General features: G+C 45.0%; 1 protein-coding gene across 13 annotated transcripts in view; it reads right to left on the minus strand.

Annotated features, from left to right (window-relative positions):
* ZCWPW1 (zinc finger CW-type and PWWP domain containing 1) overlaps positions 1–14,506 on the minus strand; it is a 1,771,049-nt gene that overhangs the window by 267,639 nt on the left and 1,488,904 nt on the right. For 11 of the 13 annotated variants that reach the window (XM_078668570.1, XM_078668561.1, XM_078668571.1 and 8 more), the window contains one exon: positions 14,137–14,277. In XM_078668570.1, the coding sequence (XP_078524696.1) occupies positions 14,137–14,277 (141 nt within the window). The remainder of the gene's footprint in view (positions 1–14,136; positions 14,278–14,506) is intronic. The other 2 variants (XM_078668572.1, XM_078668568.1) reach the window with 1 other exon arrangement.

The following is a 14,506-nucleotide window of genomic DNA, read 5'->3' on the forward strand; positions in this document are numbered from 1 at the left end:
TTGATACTAAATGCTCACGGTCCTATAGAGCCCTGAAACAGGCCTTAAAGGCCGAGGTAAGAGCTAAGGTTTTAATTTCAAAGTTGAGACAGGATTATAAAGCAAATATCAAGGCAAGGAAAAATGAGATCAAAAATAATGCCTGGAATGATCTCCTTACCATAGATGTTCTTAGAGACAGTAAACAATTTTGGGACATTATAAACCATTCGTTCTTTTCGGGGGATGATAACACAGTCACAGATTGTGTGATTCCTGATGAGAAATGGGTGCAGCACTTTAGCAACATATATGGTGGTAACCGTAATGATACAGTTACAACAATGGAGGGGGACCAATTTTTATCTGCAGTAGAGTTTACTGAGGAGGAGGTCCATAAAGCAATAATGGAGTCCTCAAAAAATAAGGCGCCTGGCCCCGATGGTGTGCCGGCGGACCTTTTTAAATATTGCCCGACACTTTGGTCCAAAGTACTAGTTAGAGTCTTTAAGGTAATAAATGAAGGATTCTTCCCTGAAACATGGGCAATGTCTATCATTGTACCCATTTTTAAAAAGGGTAATCGGGAGGATCCAGGGTGCTATCGCCCCATTTCCCTAATTGACTCTGCCTTTAAGATCTTGGGCAGAGTATTATTGGCCAAATTGAGGGAAAATTTAGAACTATGTGGGGGGCTCTCGAATATTCAATATGGGTTCCGAGAAAAACGGGGCACTCTGGAACAATGTTCCAACCTGCACCTTTTGGTCTCCAAATACACGGTGGCCGGGGAGGGGTCGGTATATTTGGCCTTTATGGACCTCTCCTCGGCCTTCGACCTGGTGAACAGGACCAAGTTATGGTCTCTCTTACGTGAGATAGGGATAGAAGAACATCTAGTAGCTCTTATTGCTAGTTTGCATCAGGACCTCTCTGCTAAAATAAGGGTCACTAGGGACGGAAGGTGCACGGAGAGTTTTAGGTCTGAGAAAGGGGTGCGCCAGGGTTGTATCCTGGCCCCCCTTCTCTTCACCATTTATATAAATGGGCTGGGGAAATATTTAGAAGCAGGAATGGCTGATGTGCCGCGTATAGGAGGAGAACAGGTGCCAGCTCTCCTATACGCGGACGATGCCGTGTTAATCGCCCGTACTGGCATTGGTTTACAGGCCCTTTTAGATCGTTTTGGCTCCTTTATGGAGAATCTTGACTTAAAAATTAATGTTCAAACAATATATAGGAGCACAGAGGGAATACAGAAAGGGTCGCCCTCCACTCAAAATCTACAATGCAAATAAAGCCCCAATCCACTGGCGTACGCCTATATCAGTGACTAAAGGGGGGTTCAAAAATCCTACTCCCCACTGCTCTCTTATCCACTTTATAAGGAGAAAAATGCACTGTCCTCCGCCAACGTTAAAAACCTGTTCTCCCGGGCAACACCCAAGAACACCCACTAACAGTGCACCAGACTATAATTGGTCACACACAAGTCCACACCCAACGTTGGACCCCGCTCTTAATAGAGCAAAAAAAGTGAGAGAAGCAAATGACCCCTCACGGAAACACCACCAACGGGGTAACTGGTATGCAATTTCCAGACAGGCCCCTGTCTCATCATCGGTGGTCATTTGCTTCTCAAAGAAAAATAAGCAGAAAGGAAAAGAGTGTCCAAAACAAACAACATGTAGAGTGACAAATGGTGAAGTGCAGAATTATCTGCTAGTGACAAACACACACAAATATAATAACTGAGTGCATAAAAACACACAAAACACACCAGTCCCTTAACCAATTTTATTCATAGGGCGGTGATTGTGTGCTGTAATTATTAAAAAGGCTGGTAGCTACTCATGCCTACCATAACCTACTGCCAGTGCCGACATGTTTCACTGCTATGTTGCGTTAAAGCAGTTTCATCAGGGCTGCACTCGAAAGCTGCCACCTCACTTTTTTGGACACTAGTTCTATAGCGTGCTGCCAAGAGAGAACAGGTAAAGAGACATAATTAAAAACATGTAGGCCTCCGGGAGGCAAGGAACGCACACTGGGTGCACTAAGTGAGGTATGAAGTAAAGTATTTACCAGGGGACAGCCAAGCCACTCGTACCGGCCGCTCCTGTTTAATCAAGGACAACAGACACTTCCAACGTAAGTATGTCCCTTGTTTCTTTCGTTAAAAATCGTTAGCTGCAGGGAGCGAAGAAGTACATGAGTTTGTATAATGTACTAGCTGGGGCGTTATTCTACTAACTTCCAGTCTACACAGAAAAGCACCATTATTTAATGCAAAGGTGCACATTCCAGGGCAAACCGCGACCAAATGCCACATCGCCGCCTTCACGTACAAATAACCCTCGTGTGACTGTCCTAGAGGACAATCCCCGGTAAAGTTTAAAAAAAAGCCCTTGCGCTGTTAGGTCAAAACACTGCTGTGCCAAAGCTACATACCGTGCCCCCTGCTTCCTTAGGAGTGACAACAGCGGAATACTCCCACTCTCGGATCGAATATCACAAGCACCACCATAAAGAAATGTAACTCTTCGCAGCGTTTACGCCCCCTGTAACCAACACACAACACACTCCACAAGTCCCCATGGTACTTCCCTGCCGAGGTGTTCACGAGCACCTCCTCACCGTGACGTGCCAGGAAGGCGCCTTTCCTCAGCCGTAAAGAAGGTCCGTCCATAGAGACTAAAAATGCATGGTGCCGGCGAGGCCGCGCCCCTCACGTAACAACACGTGATCACGGCATTGAATGCGGCGGCCATCTTAGCCTAGTCATCACTAGCGGATCTATATGCATCCCTGCGTGTATTTAGACTTACTTCGCCCCCACAGTAGTCCCAAGGTGCCGCGTTATTGGGAGTTTAATGTCCAAACCCAAAATAGATTATAGGTAACTAATGAAAAAATGCAGGGGAAGCAAAAACTCCTAACACCACCAGGTCTAGATGTGTGTACTACCCTCCATGTCTCATCACTGTAACTAAAGGTATGCCATCCCTCATCTCGCCATGGTCATAATGGCCACAAGGCGCTAAGTCAGGGGTATCAAACAGAACTCTTCTGAAAGTGTGGTCCTCCCCCCATACCAAAATACACCTAGTAGCAGCCAATTCAATGTGTATTGTATTATAAAGATCAAAGGTCTCTCCTGGAGCAGAGTGCCACTTACAGTTTGATTCTGTTCCATTCTATGATCTCATTGAGACCCATCCTATCGGTTTTCTCGTTGTAAATCCAGCGTGCTTCCTTCGCTAATAGAATCTCATCAATATTTTGAGGGGAACCCCTGATCTTCTCAAGCACTGTCCACTGGAAAGTATGTTTCATAGAAGAACAGTGTTGGACCAATTTAGTTGTTAATTTGCCAGCTCTGATGGTGCTCAAATGTTCTTGTATGCGCACTTTGATTTTGCGAGAAGTGAGACCAATATAGTGTAAACCACACTGGCACGTTAACCTATATACAACTTGTGTGGAATTGCAGTTGCTAAACTGGTTATGGAACCACTCCTTGCCAGATGTAAGTGTCACGCTTTTGCTCTTTCTAGTGAGTGGACAGACCGAACATGTTCCGCAGGGGAAATGGCCATTAGGTATGGTGGAATTGTGATCACTTTGTGTTGAGGGGGCCCTCGAATGTACGAGTTTGTCTTTTAAGTTGCTCGCCCTCTTAAACGCAAATCTCGGAGGAGGCATATGGAAGTTGCTGTCGGACAGAATAGACCAGTGCTTGCGGATGGACTGCCGGATTTGAGTAGCCATGGGATCATACGTCATGACCACAGGTACACATTCGTCCCTCTGTTTGACTACCTTTTCTAGGAGGGCGCTCCTAGGTGTATTTAGCGCTCTCTTTTTTGCTTGTTTAACTGTCTTGTTAGGGTAGTTCCTGCTGGTCAACTTCGCCGCCAGTGCTTCAGATTGTTCTAGGAAGGTATTGGTACTGGAACAATTACGTCTGTATCTCAGAAATTGCCCCACGGGCAAATTGTCCCTCAATGCCCTAGGATGAAAGGAATCGTAAGACAACAAGGAATTCCTATCTGTGGGCTTTTGGTGTACACAGGTGTTAATGGTGCCCATGCTGTACTTGATGTCCAGATCAAGGTATACTGCCTTGTGTCTATCATAAGTCCAGGTGAACTTGAGGTTACCATCTAGGACATTTAGCCAGTTGAGGAATTCCAGGAGAAGTTCCTCTGTTCCAGCCCAGACACAGAGCACGTCATCTATATATCGCTTCCAGAGCCTAAGATGGCTCCGGAAAGGGTTGTTGTTATGATAGATGACGTGCTCCTCAAACTGTCCAACATAGATACAAGCTATGCTGGGTGCCATAGTAGCCCCCATGGAGGTCCCAGACACCTGGAGATACAACTGATCTTTGTAGCCAAAGTAGTTCCTTTTGAGGGCTAGCTCTATACATTGCAGCACGAATGCCTGGGTGGTGTCATAGAACCATTCCTGGTTGCCAAGGGCGCGGGCTGCTGCCACCAGCGCCGCGTCCTGGGGTATACAGGTATACAATGATGCAATGTCAAAGGTGACAAGTAATTCATTCACAGGGTCATATTGGATGTCCTCAAGTACATTTAGGATGTCAGTGGTATCTTTGACAAATGATTTCTGAGTAACGACAGACTCTCTGAGAAAGTAATCTGCATATTGGGATAGCGGTTCAAGTATAGATTGAATACCTGCGACAATAGGGCGTCCAGGAGGTGGGCGCTGGGGTTTATGGATTTTTGGTAAAATATAAAAAGACGGAGTCCTGGGGTTGGTATTTACAAGGAACTCCGCCTCTTTAACTGTGATCCATTTCCTTTCCCTGGCTACTCCGACCATATCGCGGATGATCTGCGACAATTCTTCGACAGGATCTCTATTGAGTGGTAGATAGTTGGTTCTCACACTCAGGAGGCGTAAAACTTCGGCCTCATAGTCGGTAGTATTGAGAAGGACAATTGCTCCGCCCTTGTCAGCTGATTTTATAGTCAGGTCATAGTTGTTTTGTAGACTTTTGACTGCTTCCCAGTCTTCCTTTATCATATTCTTACTGTTAAACTGTCTCTGGGTCTGTTCTATTTTATCTATGTCTTGCAGGACAAGGGATTCAACGACCACCACTTCTGGGCCAACCGCTGAAGTGGGTGGACAGAACGAGGAAGGTTTCCTGAGATTGGAAGTGTATGTAATGTTCTCAGATTGTCGATTGTCCTTAAAAAACTTTTTAAGCTTAATTTTCCTCATGGTTTCGTGGAATTCAATCCTACACTTAAATGCATCATGATTCGGAGTCGGGATGAACCCCAATCCTTTGTTAAGTACTCTTCTCTCGCTGTTTGTGAGGGCATGGTCAGAGAGATTAACTACAATATCCCCCCTCATTTCTGAGTCCTCCCTCTGCTGCGAGTCAGCCTGGGTGAGAACGTCTGCCATTGCTGGCGTTGTTGGTTCGGCTGGTTGCTTTGATTTCCTCTGCCTCTTCCGCCACCTTGACCGCCCCCACGATTGGTGGATTGCTGGCCTTGGGCTAAAAAAGACCTGAGAAGAGCACCAAGATCCTCACTGCTCTGATTTTGTTGCTGGAATCTCACTCGGTTACCTTGAGGTATATCCTCTTCCTCTTCACTGGACGTGGTATCGAAGGTCCACTGTTTAGGGGTCCGCCTAGATTGTTGTCTGCCCCCTCGACCTCTCTGTCTTCCTCCAAAGGCTTGTGGCTCTTGCGGTGTTGTATAGTACTCGTCCTTCACGTAGGGAAACGCCCATTCATGCAAATATCTCTCTAGGTTATGAGTAAGGCCCTTCAATTTTTGAGTAACCATGTAATTTCTGTATTCAGAAAGATCGTCCTGGATTCTTTGGAGTTGTTCCTTAGTATCCGCTAAGGTAGTGTCTCTCTGTATGGATTCTTCCAATTCCAGGATCTCTTTAAGCAACTCCTCACTGAGCCGCTTGGCCGTACTAATAATCAAAATCAGCCAATCTCTCGTACATTTATTAGCGATGAAACTCCAGTCGCGCCTGAATCTGCTATCATCAAGGAAGATGCGGGGTTCTATTCTCACAAGGAGGCTAGCTGGTGCTGCGCCTGCAGTGTAGTATTCAGTCATAAGAGTTCTGTTTGATTCCCCTGACTTAGCGCCTTGTGGCCATTATGACCATGGCGAGATGAGGGATGGCATACCTTTAGTTACAGTGATGAGACATGGAGGGTAGTACACACATCTAGACCTGGTGGTGTTAGGAGTTTTTGCTTCCCCTGCATTTTTTCATTAGTTACCTATAATCTCTTTTGGGTTTGGACATTAAACTCCCAATAACGCGGCACCTTGGGACTACTGTGGGGGCGAAGTAAGTCTAAATACACGCAGGGATGCATATAGATCCGCTAGTGATGACTAGGCTAAGATGGCCGCCGCATTCAATGCCGTGATCACGTGTTGTTACGTGAGGGGCGCGGCCCCGCCGGCACCATGCATTTTTAGTCTCTATGGACGGACCTTCGGTACGGCTGAGGAAAGGCGCCTTCCTGGCACGTCACGGTGAGGAGGTGCTCGTGAACAACTCGGCAGGGAAGTACCATGGGGACTTGTGGAGTGTGTTGTGTGTTGGTTACAGGGGGCGTAAACGCTGCGAAGAGTTACATTTCTTTATGGTGGTGCTTGTGATATTCGATCCGAGAGTGGGAGTATTCCGCTGTTGTCACTCCTAAGGAAGCAGGGGGCACGGTATGTAGCTTTGGCACAGCAGTGTCTTGACCTAACAGCGCAAGGGCTTTTTTTTAAACTTTACCGGGGATTGTCCTCTAGGACAGTCACACGAGGGTTATTTGTACGTGAAGGCGGCGATGTGGCATTTGGTCGCGGTTTGCCCTGGAATGTGCACCTTTGCATTAAATAATGGTGCTTTTCTGTGTAGACTGGAAGTTAGTAGAATAACGCCCCAGCTAGTACATTATACAAACTCATGTACTTCTTCGCTCCCTGCAGATAACGATTTTTAACGAAAGAAACAAGGGACATACTTGAAGTGTCTGTTGTCCTTGATTAAACAGGAGCGGCCGGTACGAGTGGCTTGGCTGTCCCCTGGTAAATACTTTACTGCTTACCTCACTTAGTGCACCCAGTGTGCGTTCCTTGCCTCCCGGAGGCCTACATGTTTTTAATTATGTCTCTTTACCTGTTCTCTCTTGGCAGCACGCTATAGAACTAGTGTCCAAAAAAGTGAAGTGGCAGCTTTCGAGTGTAGCCCTGATGAAACTGCTTTAACGCAACGTAGCAGTGAAACATGTCGGCACTGGCAGTAGGTTATGGTAGGCATGAGTAGCTACCAGCCTTTTTAATAATTACAGCACACAATCACCGCCCTATGAATAAAATTGGTTAAGGGACTGGTGTGTTTTGTGTGTTTTTATGCACTCAGTTATTATATTTGTGTGTGTTTGTCACTAGCAGATAATTCTGCACTTCACCATTTGTCACTCTACATGTTGTTTGTTTTGGACACTCCTTTCCTTTCTGCTTATTTTTCTTTGAGAAGCAAATGACCACCGATGATGAGACAGGGGCCTGTCTGGAAATTGCATACCAGTTACCCCGTTGGTGGTGTTTCCGTGAGGGGTCATTTGCTTCTCTCACATTTTTTGCTCTATTAAGAGCGGGGTCCAACGTTGGGTGTGGACTTGTGTGTGACCAATTATAGTCTGGTGCACTGTTAGTGGGTGTTCTTGGGTGTTGCCCGGGAGAACAGGTTTTTAACGTTGGCGGAGGACAGTGCATTTTTCTCCTTATAAAGTGGATAAGAGAGCAGTGGGGAGTAGGATTTTTGAACCCCCCTTTAGTCACTGATATAGGCGTACGCCAGTGGATTGGGTCTTTATTTGCATTGTAGTTAAAAATTAATGTAACAAAGTCACATACTATGATCATAGGCCGTAAAGGAAATAAGCTGCATGCCAAAACTTTTACCTGCAAGGGTGAGGGTCCTTCAAGGGTTCCTGTTTTTCCTTATCTGGGGGTCCTTTTTGACCAGAGAGGCTCCTGGGCCCCCCAGATTAAGGCAAAGAGTATAAGTTTAGCACGAAGCTCATCAGCCCTGCTAGCGTTCACAAAAAGATTAGGGGCTAAACCAATGGAGGCAGTGATAAAGGTATATAACATCAAGTGTATCCCCATTCCCATGTATGGGTCTGCTATGTGGGGCTATGTAAACCTGGATAAAATCCAGAGGGTGGAAAATGGGCTCATCAGAAAATTTTTATCTGTTCCCAAATCCACGGCTACCTTTACGATCCATGAGGAAATGGGTTTGCCTCATATTATTGACAAACTAAAATTAGCCCCACTTCTTTTCTGGACCAAAACATGGCTGAACTCCGAGCTAACACTAAATCATGCAATCCTTAAAGATGTAATTTCAAGGGATAATGCCATAAGAATACCCTGGCTGAAATACATTAGATCAGCTTTTGCCACGCTTGGGAGACCGGAGCTCTTTAATGACCCAACCAACATCAGGAGGGAAGACATTAGATGGATTAAGCAAGAGTTTCTGGAGAGGGCTCGTTTTGCGAGAGAGGAGTTGGAACTGAGGAAACCCTCGGTACGGGCTCACATAGTTTTAACCACCACTCCCTCTCTGGAACCATATTTAAAAATCGTCACTAACCCACTCCACAGACTCCTGCTAACAAAATTTAGGTTGAATTCAATTCATTACACACTTGGCAACTTCCCTGTGTGGTCAAAACCTGAAGATGGACCACCCTGTGATTGTGATCAGTTTTCAACCCAGGATACCCTCCATTTTATATTTTTTTTGTGGTTTGTATACTACTGAGAGGGCAAAGTATTTACTTCCTGTGTTAAAGACTGCTGGATTTATCCAAGTAAGGCCAGCTTTAATTTTTCTTCAATTGCTGGCAGACACTCAAACCATCTTTAGCGTTGCATGTTACTTAACAGCTGCCTTCAGATCAAGGAAGAAAAGAATATCTGGGAAAGCCTTATTTTAACCTAATCTTAAATCTGGTTTTATTTGTAATTTTAACCATTGTAAGTATGAAGGCAAATGAAATCAATAATTTATGTTATAAATTTGCAATCACATTTTTTGCTGTTTTAAAAATTTGTATTGTATTGTATTTTGTCCTTTTATGATTTTAACAAAAATCGAAAAGTGTATTTTGACTGACTGATCTAACAGTATCAGTGTCTGCTTTTATTCCTTGAAGTGCCTCATCAATATGTTTACCAAAGAGGCTCTCGCCATCAAATGGCATGCCATGATTTTAGACTGGACTTCAGGCCTAAAGGAGGTTGACTTGAGCCACCTTTGCCTCCGAAGGGCTACCGCTCCAGCCATCTGACGGAAAGCTATAGACGCTATGTCCATCGCTACGTCTATGGACTCAGATGCTGCTCTGGCTCCATCCTGCAAAATTGTATTTGCTTCCTCTTTCTTATCATCCGGAAGATGTGACAGGATTGGCGCGATGTCAGACCACACCTGTCTATTAAACCGGCTCAGAAGTGCCATTGCATTAGCCGCTTTGATTGATGCTGCTGCCATGACTGCAAAGCGCTTGCCAATACCATCCATTCTCTTGCCCTCTTTATCAGGAGATGCCAAGCAGGTTGTCATCGGATTTTTGGAGCGTCTTTGCGCTGCTTGAGTCACAACCGACTCCGGACGAGGATGACCAATAAGACATGCCGGAGCCGTCTCTGGAGCGCGGTATTTCTTATCCAGATTAGGTATTGAAGCTGGAACTGATGCTGGATTCTTCATCAATTGTATTCCTTCCTCCCAGATAGGTTGGATAATCGGGATAACTCTTACGGACTTCCGAGAAGACTCTTTGAAGTCATAAAGAAAACAATCACTTTCCTTAACCGGCATAGAAAGTTGAAATCTCTTAGCAGCTTTATCCATTAGATCATCAAAACTGGCTATATCCTCTGGTGGAGAACTTGCTTTATTTATTTTATTTATGCGTTTTTATATAGCGCGGACTTTACCCGAAGGTGTCAGAGCGCTTCACAATAGGAACAGAACTGATACATAAGAACATTACAAGTGAGCAAAATACAAAAGCATACGTTACATTAAATGACGCAAAAATGACAATCGTGAGCCAACAAAATACAAGAGGTAGCAAACGGTGGATTACAAAAGTGACAATCGTGAGCCAACAAAATACAAGAGGTAGCAAACGGTGCATTATAGGAGGAAAAAGTGATATGTGCAGGTTACAAAAGCGTACAAAATAAACATAGAGGTATAATACTGTAATATATGGAGGACACTCAAGCACAAGAACAAACGTTACGTAGGCACTGGTGGCACTTGTGCAGGTATCGAAAACAAACAAATTTAAGAGGTAGAAGACAGTGTGTTACAAGAGAAAGTGACGGGTGCATGTTACACATGAGTCCCAAACACAGGTAGAAGGATAATACCGCAATAAATGGCAGACTCTCAAACCACAAGAACACACTGGGAAGACCCTTCCATAGTCATGCAAAGTAGATTTTTCAATTATTAAAGGGTTTCCTTCAGATAATAGAGAGGGCATGGATTACATTTGGAAGTGTCTTTGAAGGAGGAGAACTTTGAGGTCAGTTTTGAAGGCCTGGGAGGAGGTGGTGTCCGGAGCTGAGGCGGAAGTGAGTTCCAGATTCTCACTGCGCTGCCTGAAAAGGATTGGGCCATCGATCTTTCCTTCTTGAAAATGGCAGGTTCCAGCAGTAGATTTTCCGCATTTCGTGATGGTCTAGAGCCTCCAGAGAGTTTCAGTTTATTCGCCAGGTAGCGCAGAGAGGAGGAGTGCAAGGTTTTGTGGGTGATGCAGGCAGTCTTGTAGATAGCTCTAGCCTCGATGGGAAGCCAGCGGAGGTTGGATAACATGGGAGTGATGTGGCCGCTTCTTTTGGCCCCATAAATGAAACGAGCTGCTGAATGGAGAACAGACTTAAGAGGGGGATAGGTGGGATTTGGGGAGGCCAGTCAGAAGAGAATTGCAGTAGTCCAGTCTGGAGAGGACCAGCGATTGAACCAGGGTTTTAAGGTAATGCTCCGGGAAGAAGCGACAAATCCCCCATAGAAGGCGCAGTTGGTATCGGGCAGACTTTGCAATTGAATTAATGTGGGAGAGTAGATTGAGTTTTGTGTTGAGTATGACACCGAGGGATTTTGCGCTGTTGACAATGATGGGTTTGTTGTTCAGCAGATTCATCTGGGCCATCCATTATTGAACCGGGGGAGGAGAAAGAGAGGAGGAGAGGAGGCGGAATTCAGTTTTGGAGGGATTCAGAATCAGTTGATGTGCTGACATCCACTTTTGAATGGAGTCGAGGGTAGAGCTTAGGATGGAGAGATTGTGAGTGGAGGCAACCTTGAGGTAGATTTGAGTGTCGTCTGCGTAGCGATGATAGTTGACCCCAGATTTACTTAGGAGATTTCCCAGAGGTTCCAAATAGAGAATGAACAATGTGGGTGCAAGAATAGAGCCTTGGGGAACACCTTGACCCACCGCCAGAGGAGATGAAAGACTGTCTGCTATTTTGATCATTTGGGATCTATCAGAAAGGAAAGAAGCAAACCATTTAAGCACAGTGCCCTCCATGCCCATTCTCTGTTGAGGAGTGTTGAGGAGAGTGTTGTGATTGACAGTGTCAAAGGCTGCCGAAAGGTCAAGGAGAATTAGAAGACAAGACCCCCCCCGAGTCTAGTATTCGCAGCGCGTCATCGATCACTTGCAGCAGGGCAGTTTCAGTGCTGCAGTTTTGGATGTAGTCGGACTGAAGATTGTCAAGAAGATCATTGTCCTTTCTGTGATCTTCGCAAGAAAGGGTAGGTTAGTGATGGGGCGGAAGTTGTTGAGGTCATTCGCATCCGCAGTGGGTTTTTTAAGCAGTTTTCTCCAGTTTCACCATTGCTTGAGGCAATGGTGAAACTGGAGAAGTTGGAACAATGTATTGGTCCCATTCATCCCCGACCACATCATCTTGGGGAATCTCTCCTTCCTCAGATTGATCGTCATGATCAGAATCTGTTAAATCATCCCGAATAGTAATAATTTCGGAACGTCCGCACGTTGAACTGGAGGCGGTGACTGAACCAGAGGTGTTTCTCTCACAGGTTGAGAAACATTTATAGGAGCAGTCGTAGAGGCTGGAGCATTATCCTCCGGAAAGCGACGGTAATAACTGTCAATCAAGTGTCTTAAGTCTGAGATCAAAGAGACAGGCACTGACAAAGTCTCCTCTTGAACAGGTGGACTCACTTCCTCTTCATCCTCATAGTGATAAGCTTGATGGAAGGACTCATAACGCTTTGGGCCTCTTACTGGACGATCTTTAAAAGAGAAATGTTCCTGAGTCTCTTGAAAATCTTCCTCATCCGAGTCTTGACTTTTAATGTGAAGCTGCGAGGGACTATAGACAACTCCATAAGGCCCTTCCTCCTCAGATTCCTGGCAAACTCGTATGGTAGATGGAAGCAGAGGCGAAATCTTTGGAGTGGAAAACTCTCCTTTTTTGCTCGCCGACGAGCCCGTCAACGGAGCAAACCTTTTAATGGAGATGTAAGTCGATGTCATCATTGTTGGAGATCCAACTGTAGTCTTCGTCGACGATTTTCTCGTCGTCGACGGGACCACTGATTGTATCATCGACGGGATGGTCGTCGAGGAAGATCGTGCCGTCGACGAAGGCCTGGCACTCACCGTCGACGGAGTCGTCGTTGTCATCGATGTCGACGAGGCTGTCGTCGTTGAGATTGTCGTCGACGAGATCGTCGCGTCGACGGCTTTGTCCGCGATCTGACTGGAATATCAGCAGTTTTCGTCGACGGTAACGACGACGGAGCCTTCTTCTCTGAGGTAGGCTTTAAAGGAGTTTGAGGAAGAGAAGAAGAAGGTTCACCCTCCTTGATTTTACCAGCCTTTTGTCTCTTCAGATCTCCTTTTTCCTCAGAGGACTCTCTCTTATGTTTCGTAGAGGTATGTCCTTTGGCTTCACCCTCAGACTCCGAGTCTGTAGATTTTTTCTTTTGAAGCCATAACAAGAGACGAGCTTCTCTATCTTTAAGAGTTTTAGCAGAGAAGGTGCGGCAATATTTGCAGTCCTTAGGAACATGCTTGGGGTACAAGCAGTACAAGCATTCCTTATGTGGGTCCTCAGAAAATAATCTGGCCTTGCCACAGGAACTGCAAGCTCTGAAAAGACTCTTCTTGGAGCCTTCAGACATTTTGAATCAAATAATCTTGACAAAATAAGTACCTTACTTCCAACTGTAGAAAGGTCAAAAGTTCAGTAGAGAAAAAAACTGAGCTGAGCTCAGGGAGACTCCTTCTCACACGAAGGCGGTTGGAAATCTGAGGTATGGTGGCTCTGCTGGGAATGGTGTAGGCTGGTGATGGCAGCTGATTGGCTGTAGTTTGGGCCACATAATGAGGAGGAAAGGTTACCTATTGTTTCACTACTCTATGGTTTCCAGGCAGTTTTTTCTTCTACTGCTATGGTTATTCTTTTACTGGGAGACTTCCACCATGACGACGGGGAAGATACAAGCATGTGAATCTATGAAAGATTGAATACTGGAGAACTGCTTGGTACATCTGTTTTTTAGTGTTTGAGAGCGTCACAACACCACAAAGAGTAAATGTTCCTTGGACCGAATGCCTGCAGTTCACTGCAAGCACGGGCAAGCACGGTGCGAGGAGGCAGGACACTGGTAGCACATTCTGTCAAGGGAAACCACCTGCAACCTGAAGTAATGTATTTATTGCTGGAAAGCTGTAGTGACCTTCAGTAATTCTACCACAAGAAGAGCAGATTTTACTTGTGAATCACATTTCTTCCTTCTGGAATGGGCATTATTTACTGAAGGAGGTAATAGCCATTTACTTCCAGCTGTAAGGTGTTCTACCAAGCTGTGATGTCAATTTTTTGTTTAGGCAACATGCTTTATATTCTGAAAGTATGCTATTATTGCTGTGTAGAAATAGTAAACACATTTAAAAAAAAAACTATGCTATTCTTGATGCTTTTAATTTATTAAAGCTACACAGGACATCCTTAGCTGTGGTTTGACTCCACATTGGGCTCTCTTAACCTTCTGAAACATGATTTGTCTTACCTGGCTTGCTCTGGGCTATGTCTTCTTTGTCTTTAGTATTTTCGGCTTCTTTGGCTGCTGGAGCTACAGAGTCATTGGACACATGGGATTTAGGTTCACATTTTGTAGGCTTAGATGTTAGATGCTTGTCATTTCCACAGACTGTTCCCCCAACAAAAATAAAATGTAAATTGAAACCATTATATAAAAGTCAACAACAAAACGTCTCTAGCATTAAATATCTTTCAAATGTTCATGTGCGTTCTTAAATTTCATCAGCATGGTTCAGTATTCTACTTTAAAACCACACTGGATATTGGTACTTTGTTTCTATCTATTGGTACCACTATGAAAAATGTAGATTTCTTCCCATTGGGTTATTCCTGAATGG

Source organism: Lissotriton helveticus, chromosome 12 (assembly GCF_964261635.1).
Source record: "Lissotriton helveticus chromosome 12, aLisHel1.1, whole genome shotgun sequence".
Taxonomy (NCBI): Eukaryota; Metazoa; Chordata; class Amphibia; order Caudata; family Salamandridae; genus Lissotriton; species Lissotriton helveticus.